The sequence below is a fragment of the Temnothorax longispinosus genome, chromosome 8, assembly GCF_030848805.1.
Source record: "Temnothorax longispinosus isolate EJ_2023e chromosome 8, Tlon_JGU_v1, whole genome shotgun sequence".
Classification (NCBI taxonomy): domain Eukaryota; kingdom Metazoa; phylum Arthropoda; class Insecta; order Hymenoptera; family Formicidae; genus Temnothorax; species Temnothorax longispinosus.
Window position 1 is genome coordinate 10,188,951 of NC_092365.1, and position 27,604 is coordinate 10,216,554.

At 32.9% G+C, this 27,604-nt stretch overlaps 1 protein-coding gene across 1 annotated transcript in view; it reads left to right on the forward strand.

The window, feature by feature from the left end:
• The first annotated feature begins 1,098 nt into the window (after positions 1-1,098).
• The window catches only part of Trp (transient receptor potential), a 210,959-nt gene continuing 184,453 nt past the window's right edge, over positions 1,099-27,604 (forward strand). The window contains exons 1-2 of the mRNA XM_071786771.1: positions 1,099-1,233; positions 15,099-15,298. Coding sequence (XP_071642872.1) covers positions 15,144-15,298 — 155 coding nt within the window. The 5' untranslated portion in view covers positions 1,099-1,233; positions 15,099-15,143. The remainder of the gene's footprint in view (positions 1,234-15,098; positions 15,299-27,604) is intronic.

Here is a 27,604-nt window from a genome sequence, read left to right on the forward strand (position 1 = left end):
AGAGAAAAATAAAATTATCTGTTTATAAGGTTTGTCTATCCATCATTTCAGAGATAATTGCAGTTGTAAATATCTAAATTCGCGGGCATGCATATATTCTTATATGTTGCAATATATTAAATATTTTTGTCAGAAAAAATTTACGTTATGATATATCGTATGTGCACAGTAAAAGATAAAACGTAATTTTAACATTTTTTTACATGTCCCAGAAAGTCCACTCTAAATTTTAAATTAAAAAGAAGTTCATTCATCATGTGTTATTTGTTGACAAATTATAGAAATGTCAATTAATTGACACTATACTTTACATTTATATTTGTTCTTTTGACTTTAATTTTAAAGTTTTAATTATTTTACACATTTTACTTTAATTATGTATAGATTTTATTTAAATTATGTGCAATAAAAACATTTAATTTTAGTAAATTTAATTATTTTGTATGTCAAAGTTTACGATTATTTGAAAATTTACGTTTAACTTTTGTTTATGTGTTAAAATAACTTTAAGACGTGTTGATTTTTTAAAGTAATTGTGTTAAAAGAATTCAAAATAATATTTAATTTCTAAATAACCCTATATAAAGTGTTAAGTTATCACGTTGATATAAATGTAACACATGAAAATGTTAAGAAAAAAATAACATAGCTGTTGTATGTTAATTTTACATTGAAATAATAATAAAATCTTGGTAACACAAGAAAATTTTAACATATGGCTATGTACACACAATTTTTTACTGTGTGCCTTTCAGTTTTATGATCTCTCTCCGTATTCATCTCCCGAATTATTACGGATGCATCGAGCGCTAAACGTGGAAATGACACTACGTCGTCGGGGGAGATAAATAATCACGCGGGCGGCGGAAAATATGAAGAAGAATGAGCCGTAGCGCGTTGGCGGTATACGAGCTCGGGATTTAGTCTCTTACCGCCGTCACGGGACTCTCGCGTTCCATTATTTGAGGAATTAGTGAGAGAAGGAGATTCTCGCCCGTAGTGATAACGCCAATACAATACTAGACAATGCGGCGAGTCTCTGGCGTGTGTCCGGCTGTTCTTTTCTTTCGGTACGTGGCGCCTCGCCCTCGTGCTTAATCCGCACCCTGAAGATCAATCCGCCTGGCACAATGTCGTAAGGTTTCGTCGAATTGCATGCGTAGATGTGACCGTTATACAGTCTACGTCTAGCGTCTCTCGCGCAAGCATGTTGGTATCGACACGAAACAGCACGTAAGTTTAATACGTTTCTCGTATAAAATGGTCCAAGTCGAAGAGGGGCGAGGAGAGACGTCGTCTCCTTTCTCATGAAGTTTTTCAATTGGTTAAAGTTTAAAAGTTTTTCATAAAGTAATGTTTTAAAAGTGCGTTTACATAACATAATAACTGTATGTAAAATTGAATAAAAGAAACGACTTTTGAAAATATTAACAGAGTCTTGAAAATTCTCTCGCAAAATAATAACGTTTAGAAAAATAGATTGACTCCTTAAATTATTTATATATATTTTTACACACAAAACAATTTTTAATTTGCCGGATAGAGACATTATATAAAATACAAAAAAGAAAGTACATCAATCCAATGCTACTTGTGTTTATATGCGCATATGCATGTTTGCGCATATGTGCTTTTTCGCAAAGGAACTGAAGTAAATTCATTGAAGCTAATTTGCCATTTAAAGCGTGTGATATGTAAAAAAAATGTTTATTAGTAAAATTTTATGCCATTTTATGTATTTTGTAAGTACACATCTCGACTTTTTAAAAATATATTTTTTAATATCTTCTCGCCTTCTTTTTATTAATTTCATTAGAATAAAAATTAAAGAGTTTTTATTCTGACAAATTTATCAATATATAATAATATCATTTTTTAAATGCTTAATTTTTGAAAATAAATTATAAAAAGATATATATTTTTTTTAGCTCCCGTACAATATATTTAAGGCCTATCGATGAGGGCTTTGAATTTATATATATGGTTTTATAGATTTTTACAGAATAATATAAAATAAAATCTTCTAATTAAAACTTAATTTAATCAAAGATAATATAATAATTTACATAGATAGTTATTGAAATTGATTGATTGATAATTTATTAATATAAATTAATGCAATATTTCTTCCCTTTTTTCTTTTTGAACATCGACTTAAAGTATTAGTGTTTATTAATTTTACATTTTTTACGTAATTAATTTTTATGAATACTATGCACTTCAGCGGATCTTTATAGTTTTTACAACAGTTAGTGATATATAGCGCATCTTTATTTGAAAATTATAGATATGTTATAATAATTATTAACTGTGACATTTGAGAAACACTGGCCTAATTGATCTAAATTCTTCGTAATGTATAAGCATAGGAAACCTTATGAGTGATATCACATCGTATTCGTATTCACTTGCTTTTTGTTGTTATATTTTGTATGAGCTGAATATGACATACACAGAACAGATTTCTTCCATTTTTTGAACAATCGACGTTTTTACTAACCATTTAGTTCTTAACTCAGAACGCATGACTCTTGGTGAACTATATATACATATAACTGTGTGAGCGCTAGTAGTACAGAATTGTGTTATACACTGAATAAGGTGATTATATATTTGCGTATTAAACATGTGAATTTGACAAACTTATTTAATTAATTTCCATAATATTAATTCTATTATCTTAGATAAAGTTTTATTTTATTCTTAAAAAATTAAAATACAAAGAGCTCATCAATTTAAAAATTTCCATACTTTTGGAGTTAAAATGCAGAACATTCCAAATAACAGGATATCTTTTTAATTATAATTTCTTTACAAATATATTTATAAAATTATTTTTTAAATAATATAAATAATGCAAAATAAAGAGCAAATTAAGATTCAATAAAGAAATGTCAAACTCAAACTCATATTCTTCGAAGTCGAACACACAAGGGAAGACCGGGGCTAGAAGTCACACAGGTAAGTTGTCACAAAGCTTATATCTCACTTAATAGATTGAATGGAATATTCTTCTCTATAGTGTAGGTTGCTCCTATCGTGTTAGTCGGATATACGAAATAGCTTGTTTCAAAAACATCGCATGTAATATTTACGAGCACTTTTTAAAAATTGGAGGTCGTGAGTAAATTTTTCTTACCTTTATTTTTATTGTTCCGTTAGTTTTTGGAATTACTAGTCGTAATTTCTTTTCAGTCATAAGAAATATTATAGTTTTAGATAATTTTTCCTGTAATTAGTTAACCGTTATTGCAACATAGTTTAAAAATATAATCATCTTTGTTCAAAATGACCGTTCAGGATAAATTGTCTCAAATGAGATGGGATATAAAGTTTATGAGAATTATTATTCTTTTATTTACTCAAAGTTTATGAAAGTATTAAAAAGTTTATAAAAATTATTAATTTTTTGTTTAATTTATGCTGCAATATATTATTAAGTTAAATTTACCAAAAACTGTCACTAACTTTAATAAAATATTAAAACAGGAATTATTTGTCGTATGTGTCCTTTACATGAAAGATAAATGACAATCAATCCAAAGTCATGTGACAACCAACCCTGGGTATAGGGTAAGTTGTCACGTTTGCACGATTTTGTTTAAAATTAAATAACTTTTTTGTATAAATATACATATACAAGTCTAGTACTTTTTTTTCTTACACCTAAAGGATGTAGCTGAGGCATTCCATGCCAAATCACCGAGGATTTTTCTCGACCATTTTTGATTTGGTGGAAATTTTTTTGTGTTTATACTAAATGAAAGTAGCTTCCATGATTTTTTTTAGATTTTTATCTCCACCCATACTTAAGTTATGGATTAAAAAAAAAATGCTGTTTAAAATTTCAAATGCCTATAACTTTAAAAAGAAAAAAGATACCAAAAATAAATGTTTGTTCCGCCAATAATGTTTGATCAAAAATAATATATTCAAATCGACAACAATTAGCAAAAAATATACATAAACTTCACAACGTTTCAACCAGGCTTCGGGTCCTTATCAAGTGATCTAACAAAACAAAATAAAGCATGGGGTCGAATAACATCGTCAATAGTTAAAAAGTATAAAATATGAAAAATATAACAGAAAATTCTTTTTCGTCAATGCAGAAATATTTAAGCGCAAATAAAATTCAAAATACCTGATGAGAAAAAGGCTACCATCGTTGACACATTTTCTGTCTAATGTTTATGAGATTTTGACATAAAAATCATACATATATAAAAGGCTAGAAATTAATCAAATTAATAATATTATTCATTGATAGGAATAACTCGACTGAATTGGTCTACAGAATTAACTGCGATAATTGTTGTGCATCTTATATCGGACAAACAAAGCGATACTTTAAAACGCGTGTGGCAGAACATTTTAACAATATAAAGAAAGACGATAGTAAGCATTCCGTTGTCCGAGGTTGAGATACTGCACAGGGAAAAAAATACAAAAAAGAGAGAAATTGCGGAAATGTTTCATATAAAAAAGTATTCTGATACTATTAATCTAAAAAAAGACACGGATAATTTAAATCCCATATACGATAACGTCATCTCGAGCTAATTTTGTTTTCTGCGATTGGTTACTTTGACCTGACAACCTTGTAATCTTTTAAGTATATGCGATACTGCCAGTTCGTTCCAAACTTCTATCAAGAGACACGGTAGTGTCTCGCGCCAAGTACACGCGAAGCGAGACCGCACCGTGACTCTTTTACGCGACGCGACGGGTTGCGAGTATACGAGATGTTGAGATCTCGATAACGAGTGAACGGATCAAGTTCTAAGTAGGCTTGATCGATAGCTTGGGGTCCAATTAGGGGGGGGGGTTTATAATATTCCGCTACGTGCCCTACGAGCGGAGATATTGCAACGCAAAGTCCAAATGTGAAAATTTTATAACTAAGATACTCCTAACGCTGACGTCTTTATAACATACATGTAACAAACAGAGAACAGAGAAATGTCACTTTCACTTTTTCGACACTGGCGGCTAGCGGCGTTAGTATCACAGTGCAGTGCAGTGCAGACAGTGCGTTCGTTTAGCGCGCTGTCAGTCAGTTCATCTATTACGTTCATCAGTTATAATCTATTCTCGAGAGACACGGTAGTACGCGCGGAGCGAGACCGACCGTGACTCTTTACGCGACGCAACGATTAATTCAAGGTAATTGTTTTATGTAATTATCCTATAATTATCTTATTCTTTCTATATATTACTGTTATACTTATTTTATTTACTGTTTACTACGTTTACGTGATTGACGGCAGGGAGCTGATACTGAGATCAAGGAGCCTGTTCACACGAGGCGTTTCTGCCGCGCGATTGCGGCCGCGCGTTAACGTTTGCACGAGCCGCACGCTGTCGCGAGGTATAAGGTGCGACAACGCGCGCATACGCGCGTACGCGAAACGGCAGTAACACCGTAATCGTGCCGGCGATATATTGAATTGAATTGCTTCGTGCTTATCTGGAGATTTCGTATCCCTACCCAGTGAACACAGTAATATAGCAGCAATGCAACGGCAATGTAACCGAATATAACAGGTTATATCAACCAGTGTTACATGCAACTTACATGTAAGTTACAATTTCCGACTCAGCAATATAACATATTACATAACGTGTTATTTAACTATTACGTAACAGTTACACCAACTGTTATACTAGCTGTAATAATGAGCGTAAAAAAAATTATTTTTTTTCGAAATTTTATTACCATTTTATAACTAAATTTGTTTCTTAAAATGCAGTCTATAATTATAAATATTTTCTCGTATTTAAAAAACACACTTACCTTGGTGGGATTCGAACTCGGGACCTCTGGATCGTGAGCCAACTGCCTTACGTGGTAGACTACTTCTTAATTTGATGTAAGTGTTATATATAGTCTACATGTGTCACAACCAGCGCAAATATATAATTTTTCAAAAATCATCTTAAGAAACAAATTTAGTTTAAAAAGAGTATATAGCTGCACTTTAATATTGACATTATATCTATTATATATGTACATAGAAGCAGTACGTAAATGCATTCTATTAAATTGATAATGTAATGGTAATATGCATCATGATTAATTACGTTATTTACCGATATGGATGGATACCCGGATTATATAAATTGATCATATAAATTATAAATCTTTTGTAAATTATTATTAATTTATTAATTATAAATTATGTATTTTGTAAATTATAATTTTCGCCTTAAGGAAAACTAAAAGGCCTCTGCACAATTTAAAAACAATTGAAAATTTATGATGAAAAGCCCAGATTATTATTAGCTCTAGCAAAATAAAACAATGCAGGGTTTAAGAGCCCGGGCACATAGAAAAACGTGAGCAGTAAGCAAATCAACAGTCTTATATTGTATATGTTATTCCGTTACACCCCATTAATATTACCATAATATTACTAGTTATACTAACATTGATACAAGCGTGTTACGTAACAATTACACAATTTTTGTTACATAACTGTAACGCAAAAAAAATGTATAACATTTATATTACCTGCATATAACGAATGTTAAATTATGTTAAATTATGCATGTTATGTCCATGTTATGTAGCCCTTATATATCACAAGAATAACATTGTGATATTACATGTAACTTCCATGTTATATTGCCGTTATAAAATGTGTTCACTGGGTACATTGTGTTACCACCGCTGCCGGAAAAGAAGGTTCTCTACGCTTGGCAGAAAGTGACGACTGACACGTTCGATCCCGATTTCGTTGATCGCAGAAGAGCTGGACTCGAGATACGTTTCCGATTTGCAATTATAACAGTATCGTGCGATGAATGTTGTACCCAATTATAACCTCAAATGAAGTTGTGCACGTTGCTAGTATTCTGATTATACAATACATTTTTACTTTGTAGAGGTATTATATATTGACAGCAGAGAGCTGATACCGAGATCAAAGAGCCTGTTCACAGGTATATATTGACGGCAGGAAGCTGATGCCGAGGAGATCAATCCCGTTTACTCGCGAAGGAATTATCGTAAGTTATTATTATTGGTTCAACTTATTTTTTATTCTTTTCCAGTTTCAAGAGTTAGAAAAAGATAAAAATGCTCTCTTTTCATTTCATATATACATTTTTTTACATGTCCTTCTTGTCTCTTTTATTTACTGTTATCTGTTGTACTTCGAAATCACTTATCTCTCTTATCTTCCTTCTTTTTACGTCTCCCTTTCCTTTGATGTTACTTATTCTGATTATACAATACATTTTTACTTTGTAGAGGTATTATATATTGACAGCAGAGAGCTGATACCGAGGAGATCAAGGAGCTTGTTCACAGGTATATATTGACGGCAGGGAGCTGATGCCGAGGAGATCAATCCCGTTTACGCGCGAAGGAATTATCGTAAATTATTATTATCGGTTCAACTTATTTTCTATTCTTTTCCAGTTTTAAGAGTTAGAAAAAGATAAAAATGCTCTCTTTTCATTTCATACATTTTTTTACATGTCCTCCTTCTCTCTTTTATTCACTGTTATCTGTTGTACTTCAAAATCACTTATCTCTCTTATCTTCCTTCTTTTTACGTCTCCTTTTCCTTTGATGTTACTTAAAAAAATTTGTAACTTTTTCATTTTTACTGTTAGTAGAATATGCTTCTCAAATTTGACAATTTATTTCTGAAACATTCCGTATTATATTATGCACTATATAAATTAAACTATGTATAATATATATAAACAATTATATGTATGTTTGTGAATTATAGCAATTAGATAAGGAACTAAAGTTTCGTCATATCTGAAAAATGGCATCACCGAAGGTATTACTCGGACAAAATCGACAAAACAGCACTGCAACTTTGAGGAAAAGAATAACGACCAGAAGTCAAAATTCTTTACAGAGCAATGTATTACGACAACCCAATGTTGGTAGAGAAATTCGCGCCAAGCGAAAAGTGAAAGTTTCGCCGTTTAAAGAAAAAATGCATAAAAGATGCGCTTTTGCAAACATCACTAATGTATGTGTACTCTACACAATTATTATATCAAAATTTAAATGTATATTTTCATTCAGTGGTAAGATTTAAATGCAATTTTCAGCTTGATTTTTATGTCAACGTCCATTCTTTCCTCATGAAAATCAAACCATTATTTTAATTTATCCCCAACACAGCATTGTAATATTTACATTAATGTTCATTATACATGTATATCTGTATTTTCAAAAAGGTAAAAAAAGGCGCCAAGTACACGCATGGTTACCTCGGAAAAACTAAGTGCTAGTATCATTAATTTTAAATTATTCAAGCTAGAGATTGCGATTATGTCTTGTATCGCAAAATATATACGGCTTATAGAGCTTTACGATCTGTACATACTGTTTGTAAGATAAAGATATACTGTTTCTAAGATGCGTAACACTACAAAATGCATGATATCAGTACAAAATTACCTTTTTCAAAAAAGTAAAAAAAAGGCGCCAAGTACACGCGTAGTTGTCACCTCGAAAAAAAAACCAAATGGTAGTATCATTAATTTTAAATTTAAAAATATTAATAAAACACAAATGGTACATAATATCTTTGTACCTCGAAAAAACCCAAAAGTGGGTGGGTAGTATCTTTATTAAAAAAAAATTAAAACCCAAGTAGAGTACATATATTACCTAACTTAACTCAAGTGACATGTATTTCAAAAAAAGATGTGAAATCTTTAAATTAAATTGCGCCAATTGTAAAGAGAATATGTATATTGCTTTGAAAGATAAATAATTGTTATGCAACTACTTTAAAGAAATAAAACCCAAGTAGTATCTTCGTATTCCTATTCAAAGGTCTTCCTATTCTAAACCCAAGTGATAATAGCTTCTCAATTCTCTTTAACAAATTTTTAATATTACAAAGAATCATTTTAATTACAAAGAATTAAAGAAGAAACAGTACAAAATAAAAATATTTAATTAAAACAAAATAAATAAATTTTTCTTGTAAAAAAACTTGGCGCTGCTTTTTTACTCCTGTCGCATTCTTCCCTAAATTATGTTTATTGTTTTTTATTCAATCAAAAATCTTAGTACTAATGTTTAAATTTTAATGTTTAAATTTCAAAGTCTAGCAGCGCCAAGTTTTTTTACAAAAAAAATTTATTTATTTTGTTTTAATTAAATATTTTTATTTTGTACTGTTACTTCTTTAATTCTTTGTAATTAAAATGATTCTTTGTAATATTAAAAATTTGTTAAAGAGAATTAAGAAGCTATTATCACTTGGGTTTAGAATAGGAAGACCTTTGAATAGGAATACGAAGATACTACTTGGGTTTTATTTCTTTAAAGTAGTTGCATAACAATTATTTATCTTTCAAAGCAATATACATATTCTCTTTACAATTGGCGCAATTTAATTTAAAGATTTCACATCTTTTTTTGAAATACATGTCACTTGAGTTAAGTTAGGTAATATATGTACTCTACTTGGGTTTTAATTTTTTTTTAATAAAGATACTACCCACCCACTTTTGGGTTTTTTCGATTGTGTGAACATAAGTCGTTTGTGGCTCGAAAATTTTGATATCGTTGTGTAACTCCTAGACGCTTTAATTCGTTAATATGATACGAAATGTAAATTGGTGCTATCGTGGGACATTCTTTTGATAAATGAGTAACCCTCCCTTTCTTGTTACTGTTTGTGGGTTTAACATCATACTTATTAATTTTATTAATTTCTAGCCTTTTATGTATAATTTTTTTGTCAAAATCTCATAAACATTAGACAGAGAATGTGTCGACAATGGTAGCCTTTTTCTCATCAGGTATTTTGAATTTTATTTGCGCTTAAATATTTCTGCATTGACGAAAAAGAATTTTCTGTTATATTTTTCATATTTTATACTTTAACTATTGACGATGTTATTCGATGTTATACTCCATGCTTTATTTTGTTTTGTTAGATCACTTGATAAGGACCCGAAGCCTGGGTTGAAACGTTGTGAAGTTTATGTATATTTTTTGCCAATTGTTGTCGATTTGAATATATTATTTTTGAAGAAAAAAGATATTTAAAAAAATAAGGTAATCTTTTTTTTTATTTTTTACTGTACTTTTCGAAGAAAATATCGAAAAAAATTTTAATGGACAATATGACTTTTTTTTTTAAGTAAAAAATATTTTTTTCTCAATGTGATGTTGAGGCACGCGGATTGCAAGTAATTGAATATTGGTTATGAACTGTAATGAGGTTTATTATAAGGAACGTTACATAGAGAGTGGACACGTGTGTAACCGACAATGGTAAAGAGCGGACTGAGGAGGTAGAGGAAGTGGGGGTATACATGGGCGCCGGTTTTCCTTTCGGCGTAAGACTTGTATCTCTTGAAGGCTTCTAGGGCTTCGTCCTTTTTCTTCAAGAAATGAATCTCGCACCATCGCGAATAATCGTCAATGAAGGTTATGAAGTAGAGAGCTCCACCGTTGGACGAAGAACGCATGGGTCCACACAGGTCCGTGTGAACGATTTGTAACGGTGATGTACTCCGTTCCAACCTTCGCGAAAAGGAAGGGCGCGTCATCTTTCTACGATTACATATATCGCAATTTGGACGAACGGTCGGATCTTTAATGTCCATCCCGCGAACGCATCCGTTTCTATCGCACTGGATTAGATCGCGAAAATTTAGGTGGCCCATGCGGCGATGCCAAATCATGAAATTGTTCTCGGTCGATACAATCGCGGCGGAGGTTATGTCGTCGGCTCTGTTCTCACGGGAGGATCCGTTTACGTAGTACAATCCGTTTGCGCGGCGCGCGATTAATGCGACACTACCACTGCGATCATCGACGATATCGGCCTTCGTTTTCGTAAAGATCATTGTGTATCCTTTGTCGGTAATCTTTCCGACGGATAAAAGATTCGTGCGTAGGTCCGGAACATATAAGGTATCGGTGACGTTTATTTTCCTCGATTGACCTTCGGTCTCGGTTGTGATGGTCGTCAGTCCTTTTCCGACGACGTGTGTGGATGCCCTGTTGGCCAGGTTCAACTTCTGTCCCGCCGTTCCATTTATGTAGTCGAACTTTGACAGATCCTTACAAAGGTGGGCGGTGCATCCACTGTCCAAACACCAATTTGCGTCTTCCGTTACGATGTTCGCGGCTTCTTCGTCCGTTTTGTGATTCGCAGTTTCTTCGCGCGTGTCGATGGGTCTCACCTCAGCACAGAGACTCACGGCATCGACTTTCTTAGCCGATTCCTTTTCGGATTGATTCGTTTTCGATTGACACTCGTTTGCCTTGTGCCCCACTTTCTGACATCGATGACAGCGATATTTAAAGGTTTTATTACTGTCCCCGCCCTTTGACGGTTTCTTTTTATTCGCGCCTCTTTTAATCATAAGAGCACTCGCGGACTTGTCGGATGAGTCACCTTTTCGCGCGTCGTATTCTTCCGTGATTTTAATACGTAACACGTCCGCGGTCGGTAGTTCGTCACGCGACTCGATCGCGCATCGAAAATTTTCGAACAATTTCGGAAGGCTGTACAACAACATCACTGATAACAGATCCTTGTTGATGTCGATATCCATCTCTGCGAGTTTATCGACGGTGTCAAAGAAGTTTCGAAGATGCTCCCTGACGTCTTCGCCTTCCGCCATGCGCCGTAACATGAGATTTTTCATGAGAGTCGCTGTCCGCGCGGGCCCTCGCGATTGGTAAATGACGTGTAGCCTATCCCATACTTCCTTCGACGTATTATGGCCTTTAACCTGTTTCAGTTCGGGAGGACTGATTGAGAGGATGATGTCAGACTTCGCTTTTTCGTCGTTGATTTCCCATGTCCTCACGGCTGTCTCAGAAGCAGGGTCGTTCGCGACGAGGGCAGGTTTCGTGTTTTTGCCGCTAACGTATTGCCATCCCTCCGTCTTCACAAGCAGCGCTTGCATCTGAATCTTCCATGTGTCGAAGTTCTCTTTATTCAACGGTTCGATTCGCACTGAGTTTGTTCCGGCCATTGTGATATCGCGTAATAGATTCCACGAGCGTATTCGCGAAACTTCGATGCACTGCGTGCGTAATGGCGTCTACGAGCGTATTCGCGAAACTTCGATGCACTGCGTGCGTAATGGCGTCCACTCACGCGATTCCCTTTTCGACTGTTGTTCTCTGGGTTACGTTCTCGCACGCGTCACTTAGCGCGTACCGTGTCTGGGCCCATAACCAATGTTGAGGCACGCGGATCGCAAGTAATTGAATATTGGTTATGAACTGTAATGAGGTTTATTATAAGGAACGTTACATAGAGAGTGGACACGTGTGTAACCGACAATGGTAAAGAGCGGACTGAGGAGGTAGAGGAAGTGGGGGTATACATGGGCGCTGCGTGCGCACACTTGTATCAGGCGCGGGGGCGCCGGTCTTCGTTGTCTCCAGGTCGCCATTTCCAACATGTGATTGTTTTGATTTATTTCAATAAAAATCTTGCAGATCCTAGACTTAATTTCGAAATTTTTAAGCCATTGGTGAAGATAGGATTTCAATAACTTCGATTTTTTAAGAAACTTTCTCTTCATTTTTTTTTTAATAATCTTTTTTTTAAATAAGATAGACTCTACCGATGACTATCAAAAAATTTTATACATTTATAGACAGCAATCCTAAAATTTCGATTTATGGATAAAGCGGAAATTCAAATATTTGAAAAAAACGTCATTATGAAACTTTTTTTCAAAACGTTGGCAAAAATTAAAATTTCAATATTTTTATTTGGTTCTAGTTCACACGATAGACACACATCTACAGATTAAGAGAATTTTTTTTTTTTTTTTAGGTTGAACTGGAGATCCGGAATCGTGGGTAACGTTTTTTTTACACAGCTGTCGTCAGGGCGCTCTACAGTGGATTCTTGGCCATATATCAACTTAGAAAAATTTCTAAATACTCTTCAAATATTAATAAATATGATGTAAAAGTTTCAACAAAGTGTATTCTTACAATTCCTTACAAAAAATTCCCCCCAAAAAACAGCCTCTTGACCAGACGACCCCCTTAATCAACATTTTATTTCGCTCATAAAGCTTCCTCTTATGAGAGTCTTTTTTTTGTATAATTATTAGTAGATATTTATTAATTTGGCTTCCTCATAAAGGAAACTTTATGAGCGAAATAAAATCTTGATTAAGCAACGTACAAATTTATAATTTGCATACTTGAAAATTGTGAGAAAGTAATGTTCAAATTTATAATTTGTACACTTAAAAATTATAAGGAAGCAATGTGCAAGTTTCTACTTGCACACTCAAAAACTATGAGAGAGCAATGTGCAAGTTTCTACTCGCACACTTTTTTTATTGTGATAATCTTTATTGCGACTAATATTTGTTATAATATTGCAATAGTTTCTTATTTCTACTTTAAAATAATTTTTTAAATACATAAAAATTGCTTTTATTAATAAAATTAGAAAATAATAAATTTCCTTAATTGGTTTAATTGTCTGGATTTTCTTAATATTTGAGATATCGGTCTATTTTTAATTCTATTATATTCTTCAGTCTTTTCTACTCCTATTTCATATATAATTCTTTAAAGTTTGGTTGATTAGACCAAATTTTATAAGGCTTCTATGTATGTACGGATTCTCCGAAATTTTAAACGTCTGTAACTCAAGAACTGATTAACCAAATTTTGAAAAATTATATATGAAATAGGGGTAGAAAAGACTGAAGAATATAATGGAATTATAAATAGACCAATATCTCAAATATTGAGAAAGTTACAGCGTAAAACACATTTTTCTGAAAAATGAAAACCCTCCTAAAATTTATACCGTTTGATGGATTTTAAGAAAATTAGAGGAGAACATACTTTCTATGATACTTTATTTGTGTGCAAAATTTCAGCCCGGTATCTAAAAAATTGTAGAAGTAGATGCGTGTACAAAAATCCGTACACACACACACAAACACACACACACACGTACGCGCACACGCACACGCACGCGCACACGCACGCGCACACGCACACGTACACGCACACGCACACGCACACGCACACGCGCACGCGCACGCACACGCACGCGCACACGCACACGTACACGTACACGCACACGCACACGCACGCACACATACATTCTTCCGAACATTTTCTACTAATGTGATTTCTCGACATTTTGGAACATTCTAAACCTATTTCCATCAAAACCTCGAAAAATTATTTTCTACCATCACAAAGCTTCCTCTATAAGGAAGCAAAAATATTTTTTACTTAAATCCTAAAAAAAAACAGTCATATTGTCCATTAAAAATGTTTTCGATTTTTTCTTTTAAAAGTACAGTAAAAAATAAAAAAAAAGATTACCTCATTTTTTAAAATATTTTTTTCCTTCTTAAGTTACAGGCGCATTTGAAATTTAAAACTGCATTTTTTTTTTAAATCCATAACTTGAGTGTAGGTAAAGATAAAAATCTAAAAAAAATTATGGAAGCTACTTACATTTAGTATAAAAACAAAAAAATTTCCGCTAAATCAAAAATGATCGAGGAAAATCCTCGGTGATTTGGCATGGAATGCCCCAGCTACATTATAAAGTAGTATACGATAGGGTAACTCCGGTATATACGCCACAGCTAAGGAAAACTTAATTTATCGAGTACTATTTACTATAAGCTTGTCATTTCTTTACCGAATAATTAATTCACTTCTTATTTTGCATTACTTATTATTCAAAAAGTACAACTAACTGTACATTTTTGTTGCAAATAAATCAATTTCGCGTTGAACCAAAAAATCTGGTTGTTGAAAGAAATTGAAAAAAGACATTCGGTAATTCCAGAACATTCTGCATAATTCCAATTTCAGAATTTTGAAAATTATACAAGGGTTTATAATTTTAAGTAAATAAAAAAGTATTTTATGCAACACGTGCATGGAAAGTGCCCCATTACGCACGCTACGCGTGCGTGATAGACCACTTTTCAGGCACTTGCAACATAAAATAGGGAGTGTAGTCGTGTGTAAAGATGAAAATTCCCGGGTGCGGTTACCGCACTCGCCTTAATTTTCATCTTACCTCACTTGTTACACAAATAACTATTAATAAATGAGAAGAATTTTATGATTTCAACAGTTTCAGCAGCTCGTAAATATCTTTTTGAGGATACGTTAGAAAAAAATGGATCCGTCCGAATCTCAGCAGGATCTACTATCAAACGAGGCAAGACCGCCTTCGGTGCAATCGTTACAGGCGCCCATTGACTATATTCTTGGCCCGGTCGAAAAGCATTTCCTGCTTAGCGCGGAACGAGGTGATTGTGCCACTGTCAAAAGGTAATCCTGCATTTCTCCGCAATGTCCCTTTAAGGATATCCTGAGCAAGACGTAAAATAAACTAGATTTTGCGATAAGCTCCTCTTGTCTCCGCGACATAGATCAAATATAGATACCTACATATAATTATATAAGTGTGTAAAACATTATTTAGATACAATTACAGATTGATAGCTCTGATTTTAACATACGATCAAAGTTCTTACTAACGCCTTGATGTCTTAAAAGTTTTGAGAAAATATATTTTTTTAATTAAAAATTAATAATAAAAAATGCAAGATTTACACGTGTGTCTTTTTTGTTAAATAATGTATTGCTTACATATCTTAATATTAGTAATAAATAACCCATACAGCATAAAATATTCCATGAATGTTCTATAAATATTCTTTAGAATATTCATGAATTTTCTATGAATGATTTATAAATGTGCAAAGAACATGTAATGTCCCGCTTTGAATGTCCTTAGAAATTTCTATAAATATTCTCGAATAATCTACAAATGTTTTATAAATTTTTCCGCATAATCATAATTTTTTTATATATGCAAAATATATTTATAAAACATTTATAAATTATTTTAGGAACATTAAAAATGGGATATCGCATATTCAGTATATATTTAATATTCACCCGACATAAAACAAATTATTTATTTCAAAATTTTATTACTATTTTTTAACTAAATTTGTTTCTTAAGATGCAGTCTATGATTATAAATATTTTCTCGTATTTAAAAAACACACTTACCTTGATGGGATTCGAACTAGGAACCTCGGGACCTCTGCATCGTGAGCCAACTGCCTTACGTGGTAGACTACTTCTTAATTTGATGTAAGCGTTATATATAGTCTACATATGTCATAACCAGCGCAAATATATAATTTTTCAAAAATCATCTTAAGAAACAAATTCAGTTTAAAAAGAGTAATAAAATTTGAATGAGATAAATGATATAATATTTTTCAATGTCGGGTGAATGTCAGAAACCAGTGCCGGCTCATTATGAAATTTTTTTATAAAATTATATATTTTTAATAATTTTTTTAAAAAGAAAATTGTAAATCTAATAATAATGATAAAGAATAAGGATTGGCTATTAAGCTTTGGCCCAATATTGGGCGGCACTTGCTTGCCAAGCCTCGGCTACCCAAATTCGGGTAATAGTTGGGCCAGGCTTAAGCATTGAACGTCGGCAAGCCGACAGTCGTGCCAGTCTTGGCCCGTTTCTCGAGTATCGGCGTTTCCTACCTTGAGACTCTCTCGCGGTCTCGTTACGCTTCCCCTTCGTTAGCTCGCAAGGGTCTCGGATTTCTAAAAAGTTTTTATTAATGCTTTCCAGAATATTTATATAATGTTCCAAAATATTCTTTAAATATTCCTAGAATAATTAGAATGTTTTCAATATTTTTCCTAAAATGTTTATAGATTATTTTAAAAATATTCTACTAATATGTAAAAAATATTCTATAATATTCTGAATATTTCATGTTCATTGCAATGTTCACAGATTATTATTGAAATATTTATAACAATTCTAGACAAGTTTTTCAGAATATTCATAACATATGCTATAAATGTTTAAGAATATTAACAAAATGTTTCGTAAATATTCCAAATATTCTATATTTGTCAAAATATTTATAGAACATTCTATGCATTTTTTAAATGTATTATATTTATTAGACATTTGTAGAATATTCTATGCATATTCCGAATGGACAAAATTTTATGGAATATTTATAGAACTTCTACAGAATATTCTGAATGACCCGTGGAATATTAAAATATTTATAGATTGTTTATAGCACATTTCTTGCATATTCCATGCTGTATGGGAAATTAATTACATGGATAGAGTTTCCAACTGTCCACGCAAAGTGAGATCTATATTATTTGTTACTTCCTCCTATCTGATCGTGAAAATCTATAAATTATTATTATTACTAATTGTATTACAATTATTATGAAAGAAAGAAAACAAAATATTTTAGATTTTAAATTTTATATACTATTATTTTTGTTTACTTGGATAATTATAATAGAGGAATCAGTTCCTATGATCTTGACCTTAACATACAGGGTGTTCCAAGTTTTTTCGGACAAACTTTAATAGAATGTTTTATGAGTAGAAATAAGAAAAAAATATTATATAAACACAAACAAGATTCTAAAATGCTTTATTAGAAAGTTATAGTAAAAGTAAGAATTTTGTGTTGAAGAAGTAACACATTGTACATAAGTGTGATACGCCGTTAGATGATGTTTAATAATGATCCTACCGTAAATGGCCAGCGTCATAGCTACAGCTATCCCAAAGTATGGTTTGGAGAATATTGCGAGCTGATAACAGGTACTCGTATCATTTCACGCCAGTACAGAAACTTGTCCTAACTGATCACGAAAAGCGAACACAATTCTGTGTATAGTACGTGCAACAAGTACAAGAAGATGATTTTTTCCCATCGAAGATACTATATGGCGGAAGAACACAGGTGTGCTCATACTCATGATGAATTTCATACGGTTCTGCGCAGATGCCAGATGCAGCTATTTTTAAGTGGCAGTTTCAAAACATTTAAGGTTGTACCAAGTGACTTTGTGACATATCATGAGTAAAAAAGTGACGCATATAAAAGGAAGAAAACAAAAAAAAATGAAAAAAATGACTAACATTAAAAATAAGTACGCATTACATGTATATGTTTTTATATACTTTGTAATTATATCATATACGTATGCAATATTAATCTCATATATTTTTCAAACTGATTTATTCTTCAACGATTGTCCTTATATATAAATTAAACACAAAAATAAATAAGTAAGGCTGCGGTCCACTTGACGCTACAAATACTTTGGAGCGTTCTTCTTCTCCTTCTTTCTTCATTGAAAGAAAATAGAAGAGGAATGCTTCGAAGCATTTGTAGCGTCAAGTGGACCGCAGCTTCGCACAAGACTTTCGTATGATAGCGTAGCGTAACTTAACGTGGATCAACGCACAAGAAACGTATCGGTTAGAGCCTCCGCACAAAATCCTATGGTAACGTAACGTAGATCAACGCACAAGAAACGTATTGACGTATAACGCCGTAACCGATACGTTTCTTGTGTGTTGACCCACGTTTCGTTACACTACGTTACCACACGAAAGTCTTGTGCGGAGGCTCTGACATTAACAACATAACGCCAAATTCAAACTGTACAGCGGCAAGATGGAGGTATCTGGCATCAATTTCTCATTGGCTGTTAGAAATATATGCGCATGAGCACACCTGTGTTCTTCCACCTTGCTATATGGACTGACGAGAATACATTTACAAGAGGTGGTATTTTGAATTTTCGTAATAACTATGAATAATCGGTAAACATGGCGTTAAGGGGACCCACTTCCGATGACCTTGAATTTGACATATATTGTCAAGGATACCCTCCCGAGTAACATGCAAGTGATTTTTAGTCGGGGGTCGCTTTTTATTAAAAAGTTATTAACAAAAAAGAATTTAGAAAATATGGCAGCTATTTTGAGTACTAATAGACATAAATAATTGATATTTATGTGAAAATAGTATATGTATGAACGAAGGAAAATTATTTAAAACAGTGAATTGTTGATATATTGAAAGGAAAGTTATTTAAAGTAGAGAATAGAGAGTATGTACTTTGTATGTGCTTTCTAAGTTGAAGCGAGGTTCACACTATACAGGATCAAGGAATTCGTGTTTATGTATAAGGTAGTACTCTATTTATGACATTCCAAGTTTTTATTTACATTTGTTGAAAGGTAACTATTATGAGTAGGAATATTAACTGTTTAAAGCGCGTCAACTAACCTATGTAGGTTAGTTGACGCACTTTAAACACTTAAATACTTTTAAAGCGCGTCACTAACCTACATAGGTTAGTTGACGCGCTTTAAACACTTAAATACTTTTAAAGCGCGTCACTAACCTACATACACACGTGTGTGTGTGTGCCCAAGTGGGAATAAAAATTTACAGAAAAAGAGTATTGATTTTATCTTACATTCTTAACTTCAACATAAAAGTTATGTTAATTGTACACATAATTAACCTCAAATTACGATCAGAATTACATTTCTTTTCTGTTGAAATATTTTAACATATAATAGTATCAGTGTTACCATTTAACACATCTACATTATGTTAAATTAACACAAAAATTTAAGTGGACCGTTTGGGACACGTGATTTATGTTATATTTAACATAAAAGACTATGCCCAGTTTGGGCCACGAGTGTACAGTCATGAGTCATATATTAATCGATAGGGGGAGGTACCTCCGAAGTACGAAACGGAAAGTTTTAATTGCCTAATTGAGGTCTAGTGAGACCTAACCTAAATTATAAATTATTAAAAAATAAAAATGTATTATTATTATTATTTTAAAGTACTCTTCAAACCATTCAACTTTTGTTTGCAAAATTTTTTTTCTATCTTTTATAGTTTTGAAAATATTCGGCTCGAAAGAGAAAAGCCGATTTTTTTCAAAAGGGTGTTTCAATCCTTAAACATGCGTATAAGCCACTTATAAAAAAAATACGTGTCCCTTATTTTTGTCTAGAAAACAACATTTTAAAAGCTCATCAAAATCAAAGATATTTCCATAGCTTTCCTTGTTAGCCGGGTTAATGAATAACTGTATCAAATACATTCTAGACATATATTATTTCAATGCCTTTGGTATAATCTGTTATCACCGTCACAGCGGGATGGCCTGGACACAGAAATCAGACCAGACCAGTGGTACATGGTCATAATATGGTCATAATAACGAACTTTGGACAGCTTAGCATTCAGAGGACTCGTTACAAAGTTGTGCCCATGAAACTTTTTAATCCTCTTTTGATGCCCTATAATTCTAGCCATGCCTGATTGCTGTTTACTAGGGGCCAAATTTTTCATATAAAACTGGGCATAGTCCTTTTCCAACAGTGTGGGCATGTACAACGACATGTTCATTGGCCTCTATTTCTCGTCAGAACGTTTAAGTGCATACTTTTTTGAACTTTCTCAGCAACAGCAATTGCTCTCGAAGATGTACCTACCTTTACTATTTTGCCAACACATGTGGATACATCTCCTGAGCAATCTTTTAGCCGTAAGATTTTAGTCTATCGTTTTTATTAAAAAGTTATTTAAAAAAAGTTTTATAAATAGAATGTAATCTTTATATGGGTTTCCATTTTCCTCACACACGGAGAGAATATTCTCTTAAAATTTACCCTGAAATCATGCTAGTTATGGGACAACATGTACCACCAAGAATTTTATGCGAGGTATTCTGATTAATATCTACCATGATAAAAAATATTAATATCTATTACATTAAAATATAAAATAGATATGTTTGATTAATTTTACTAAAATATATCTAGGTTCAATAATTTTTTAAAATGTACCAATCTGCTTGGTAATTTTTATCACGTTGTTTGTAAAATGTCTTTTGTATATTTTAAAATTTCCTTGGTTGCCAAGTTGTCCCAAGTTTGTAGTGAATTTAAGGGTAAAATATAACAAAAAATTTTTTCCGTGCACAAAAAGTGAAATCTATCCCACATCGCTCGGTGCTTATAGTGCGAAATGAGGTCTATCATTGTATGGTTTGCGTGAAAAGTTGAAAACCCATGTGGAACCGTACAAAAACCTCATTTCGTCCTATAAGGAGGAGAGTGGACTTCGTTTCGCGAAAGTTGTAAAGTAAAATAGTATGTAAAATCTTTGTGGAATTGTGATATAACCAAAATTTGATAGATATATGGGACTATAATTTTATTCAACATTTAATTAATATAACGAATATATCAAAGTTATTATATTGAAAAACGCATCAATGCATTTATCATAATTGTAGGGGAGACCGGGGCAAAGTCGTCACTTTTTCTCGGTGCCGATTTCTAACAACCAAACAACAAATTTCAGTAAAATGTGGTATATCGTTGTAAAGAGTGAACCCTTGACTACAAAATTTATAAGGGCATTTTTGGTCTATGTCGCTTTGTTCAATTGGTATATAGAGTAAAAACGACAGAGGTGCAAAAATTGAAATGTCAAAATTGCCGGGACGGATTTGTCACTCCATTCTCGGACTGGATTTTAAATGAAAATTCATAATTTCGATCATGAAAAATGATAGAATACATTTTATTAATTATTTTTAATAGAAAATATAATAATAGAATATAAATGATAGAATATAAAATATAAATAATAGAAAAATGGAAACATTAATTAAAAACACGATGGCGGAAAAGAATTACAACAAAGGCGCACGCAACACTTATGTGTCCTATGCTCGCACGAAATGCATTGTTTCTCGTTAGCTCTATTCTCTGTCATTTCTGAGCACACGCAGTACATCCAAGTCCTCATCGGAATTCGACCACTGCTGCTTCCTTGACTTTGATTTCCACCCGAAACCTCTATGATACGGCCACGTCATCCAAGTGTGCTATTTTATCATTATTCTTCTTCAGCCAGTAGTTCTCGGGACTCCAAATTGTTTTGCTACTTTTGTCTTGATTTTATCTTTTTTTACCACAAGAACTGCCTTTCTAAGTTGCTTCTTGTCGACGGGAGTCGTTTTACGATGTTACGTGCGTACCATTTTCTTGCAATTGAGAAAAACAATGACGCATTTGCAACAAAAAATAGAGTGAAACCACCGGGATAAAGTCGTCACAATGACGAGTCCGCCCCGGTGACTTAAGTGACGACTTCGCCTCAGACACAGATATTAAGTTTGATCGCTCATGAAATATTAGAAATCAACGAAAATAAAAAAACTTCACTGGATTCGTGTTCAGCATGCATTACTTTTTAGAAACACTTATCTCGAGATTCGGAAAAAAAATATTTAAAATATTAAAAATTTTTGACGCGAAAAAAATTTCACTTTTGACCTCCGAAAACACATTTGCCTTAATGAAAATCACAACATGGCATATAATCTCACTACACTAAACTCCGTTGGTCACATGGGCACCATAAGTAGCGTTTATAATATTAATTGCGAGTTCACACAACACACAGGTTTCGAAATAATTGTAGTGACTCCGCCACGGTGACGACTTCATCTCGGTTTCCCCTATATATTTTTTGAACATAAAAGCAAGATAGTTTGTAGTAATCGCGTAATAAACAGGCATCATAAATCACACAGTGTACCTAAGTAAATGGATGAGAATGTGGGAAGAAAGCTGTATGTATACGTGTACTATTTACCATTTTTTAATGTATGTACACTCCATCAAAAAATTATATTCTATTCATAAAACTTCTTTTGTTAATAACTTTTTAATAAAAAACTAGCGACGGCTAAAATCTTCTGTAAGTTACTCAGGAGGGTGACTTCTGTGGTATATATCAATGTCAAGATCATAGGAGCTGACAATGAGTTTCCTGTTCGGTATATTTATCTTTATTTATTTAATAGTTAATGAGTAAATAATTAAAAGTAAAAATGCCGTGTTTTTATTCATTTTTGTTTATTACTTTCTTCACATATTAATTACCAAAATTTTTAAAAAGTAGAGTAATAAAATAATATTTTACAAGTATTTTGCATACCTAATCATACTTCATACTATTATATAAAACTCGACTGTTTGTCTGTCCGTCCGTCTGTCCGTGAACTACTCATTCGTTAGTGGACCGAATTTTTACGAAAAGTATATGAAATAGGGGTAGAATTTTCCGGGAAGTGCCATGATGTGTATAGTTTTTCGTTACCGATTTTCTGGAAATTGGTTCTTCTAATTTTCTCAAATTTTTGGGAAATAATTGACCGAATCCCAAAGAATTATAGATCAAATAGAGGTAGCATTTTCCGGGGAGTGCTATAAAGTGTATAATTCTTCGTTACCGATTTTTTTGGAAGCCGGTATTAAAAGTTTTTCCAATTTTTCGGAAATTAATTGACCGAATCGCAAAGAATTGTATATGAAGTAGGAGTAGAATATATATTTTCCTGGGATTGCCATGATGTGTGCAGTTTTTGTTACCAATCATTTTGGAAACCGGTTTTTATAATTTTTCCAATTTTTCGGGAAATAATTGATTGAATCTCAAAGAATTACATATGAAGTAGGAGTAGAATTTCCCGGGGAGTGCTATAAAGTGTACTATTTTTTGTTACCGATCTTTTTGGAAACCGGTTTCAAATGACCGAATCTCAAAGAACTGTACATAAAGTAGGGGTTGAATTTCTCGGGGAGTGCTATAAGGTACATAATTTTTCGTTACCGATCTTTTTGGAAACTGGTATCAGAAGTTTGACGAATTTTTCGGGAAATAATTGATCGAATTTTAAATAATTGTATATAAAACAGGAGTAGAATTTTCTGGGGAGTGCTATAAACTGTATAGTTTTTCGTTACCAATCTTTTTGGGAACCGGTATCTTTTTGGAAATTGGATACGAAATTTTCCAGAGAGAGAGAGAGAGAGAGAGAGAGAGAGAGAGAGAGAGAGACTATTTGCGTGTCTTATTACATATGTCCTCCGGGGCAAAGCCCGGGTAACCAGCTAGTTGTTCAATAAATTAAAAAGATTATGAGCCATGGAAAGTTTAAATTATTAATTACAATTTCCTAATAAACCACGACGACATAAAATATTTTGAAGGTTACTGAGGGTTATGACTTTGATAATACTTCCAGTCAAACTCTTGTCAGGCAGTTATATAACTTTTGCCCTTCTAAAGAAGAAATTTTACCATTATTTATTATGTACGATAATATATTCATAGAACTTTTAATTAGCAAAATTAGCAAAATTAGATCGTGAAAGTATGTAAATACAAAGTATCCCAAGATTATGGATTATCAATTTCTTTGCAGATTCTTTAGTCAAATTGGAATTGATTCTCTCTTAATACAAAAAATATAGGGAAGCTTAACTTTTGAATAATTAGCCATTTGAAATAACACTTATGGCAAATAATTACAGCAGAAACGAAAACAAACCACGCTCTTTTTAACTAATTTAAAATTTTTATTTTATTATTAATATAAAAATGATTTAATTCAGTAATTATTTTACTTATTATTAATATATTTCAAAATATACTATTATTAATAAATATACTATAATAAAATATACTATCAATGTTACAAAACTAATCCAACATAATTATCTAACAATTATATTCTGACGATTTGCGAGCTGTGTATTTGAGATATCACCTATTGGTGTGATCTCTAAGCAAATATACCACATTAATTAACATGAATTAATTTAAATGTTATCTTTCTGAATCAGATCCAATAACTTTTTCCTTTTAAGCTGCTTTATTTGTTTATAGTATCAAGCAGTTGCTCTAGTATTAATGTATGGGTATTTATGCATAAAAGAGGCCTCCTCTCCGATTTGCTTTATTTTTAAATATGTTGTTGGGGATATATATATAAGGGCCGGACTCAAATAGTTTCGGAGATACAAGCTGAGAAAGGATAAAAATAGATTTACAACTTTCCACGAGTGGAAAGTCCACGCATGTACTTTGAAGGCACACTATGTGTCTAGTTTAATAATAGTGGAGCTCCCCGCAGAGGGGCGGAACCTACTGCCTCCATGCATACACTTTCCACGCGAAACGAGGTGCCACATGGGTTTACAACTTTCCACGCGTGGAAAGTCCACGCATGTACTTTGAAGGCACTATGAGTCTAGTTTAATAATAGTGGAGCCCCCCGCACAGGGAGGCGGAACCTACTGCCTCCACGCATACACTTTTCACGCGTGGAAAGTTGTAAACCCATGTGGCACCTCGTTTCGCGTAAAAAGTGTATGCGTGGAGGCAGTACGTTCCGCCCCCCTGCAGGGGGCTCCACTATTATTAAATTAGACACATAGTGTGCCTTCAAAGTATATGTAAAGTATATGGACTTTTCACGCGTGGAAAGTTGTAAACCCATTTTTATCTTTTCTCAGTGTTTGAAATTGATTGACGTTCCCGCCGAGATTATGGTTACGCCGTACTAGTGGCACCCCTGAGAAGAATCGACAGCGCCGATATTAATTGATGGCGCCACCAACAGATGGCTCTCGCCGCATAGAGACGAGACATACGTCAATTCCCGCTCTCTTGTCCGTTGACCGCCGAACAGTTAACATTGGCTGGATTCGAGGAGCGCGCTATTAGCGCTATTTGCTTATTCTATCCTTGTTTTACATCTGATAAGCAATAAAGACAGAATGATGCAATAGCGCTAATAGCGCGCTCCTCGAATGCAGCCATTGTACGAAGCATCACGAGCAATAAACGAAAGTATTATTCCCAAAAAAGCGAGTCATTCAATATCATGAACACTCAGCTTGTATCTCCGAAACTATTTGAGTCCGGCCCTTATATATATATATATTCATATATTCATATATTCATATATTCATATATTCATATATTCATATATTCATATATTCATATATTCATATATATATATATATGAAATGACTCGGGAAGACATCCCCAACAACATATTTAAAAATAAAGCAAATCGGAGAGGAGGCCCCTTTTATGCATAAATACCGAACTTTGTTTTAAAAGCGATGTATTATTTGTATAGATATTACTTTTCTTGATGCAATTCTATAGCTGGACTCTGTATGGCTTCAACATTAGTTTGTTCATCCATCAATCCATCTACTCATAATAAAAAGTTATGAAATGCATGAAGTACCTGTTGGCCTGTTTGGTATAAAAAATTATCATTTGTGCAAAATTAGCATTATTACCGTTTTAGCGTGATCCGATTGGTTCGTTGAGTTTAATCTAGATATCGAATGAACTTTGTGTAGAAGAGAAAAGTGTGCGCGCGTGTCAAGTATCAAAAGTATAATAAGCGACATAATAAGTGACAATTTTGTGGTTATTATAATTATAATAATATAAGATTATAGGTAGAAAAAAATAAAATGCAAGAAAAAATTATTTACTTTATAAAGTAAATCTTATTATTTGTATTTAAAGTTTAAAGGTGTGCCCAAGAATAAGAACGTACCCAAGGAGAACAGAAATGTCAAAATGATGTCAATATGACGTCAAATTGATATATTGACATTTCTGTTCTCTTTGAGTATCCTCACAAAGGCATTGATAGTTTTATAAATTCTTATATAAAAGTATCTATGAAATAAGTATCTTATATAAGTAAAAATAAAAAATATTTTGCAATGGCAAAATTTACTAAGAGAGAATTATATAAAAAATTTGGTTATATGTTTATATACAATATTAAATATTTAATTATAATAATAAGATAAAACATATTAGTTTAAAGATTTAATCATTTAAAAGATGTATTAATTGTAAAATTAAGTAAAAAATATGTTAAAATAAAAAAATTGGTAGAATAAACTAAAATATAGAATTAATAAAGTTAAAATAAAATAATATTGTATATTTTACATTACTGATACAAGAGTCGTTGTACCAATGGCTGACCAATAAATTACCAAAGAAAATTGATATTATAAACTAAAAAAAATTTTTTAAGTGAAACTTCTTTAGGCACGGTAGTGAGTTTGATTCGCGACACGAAAAGTGTAACGAAAGTGAAATTTCTTTAGGCACGGTAGTGAGTTCGATTCACGACACGAAAAGTGTAACGAAAATTTGACCAATAGGCGTACAGCGTTGGCGAGACGGTTCTTCTTCTGGCACGGTAGTAAGTTTGATTATGCGACACGGAAAGTGTAACAAAAATTCGACCAATAGGCGTACAAAATGAAACTTCTTTGGTACGGTAGTAAGTTCAATTGTGCGACACGGAAAGTGTAACGAAAATTTGACCAATAGGCGTACGAAATGAAACTTCTTTGGTACGGTAGTAAGTTCGATTGTGCGACACGAAAAGTGTAACGAAAATTTGACCAATAGGCGTACGGCGTTGGCGAGACGGTTCTTCTTCTGGCACGGTAGTAAGTTCGATTATGCGACACGAAAAGTGTAACGAAAATTCGACCAATAGGCGTACGAAATGAAACTTCTTTGGTACGGTAGTAAGTTCGATTGTGCGACACGAAAAAACGTTACGAAATAGTGTCACGAAAATTCGACCAACAGGCGTACAAAGTGAAACTCCTTTTGGATCGGTAAGTAAATTCAATTTTGCGACTCAAAAACGCGTCACGAAAATTCGATCAGGCGTACGGCACTGCGACGAGACGGATATAGTGAGAACTGCGTGTAGCACTATATTTTTGAGTTGCGAGCGGCTTGGAGTGATTAATTCCGTTGCATTGTTTTTATATTAATTTCAGAAAAGTTATGGCAAAGCCTTGCCTTC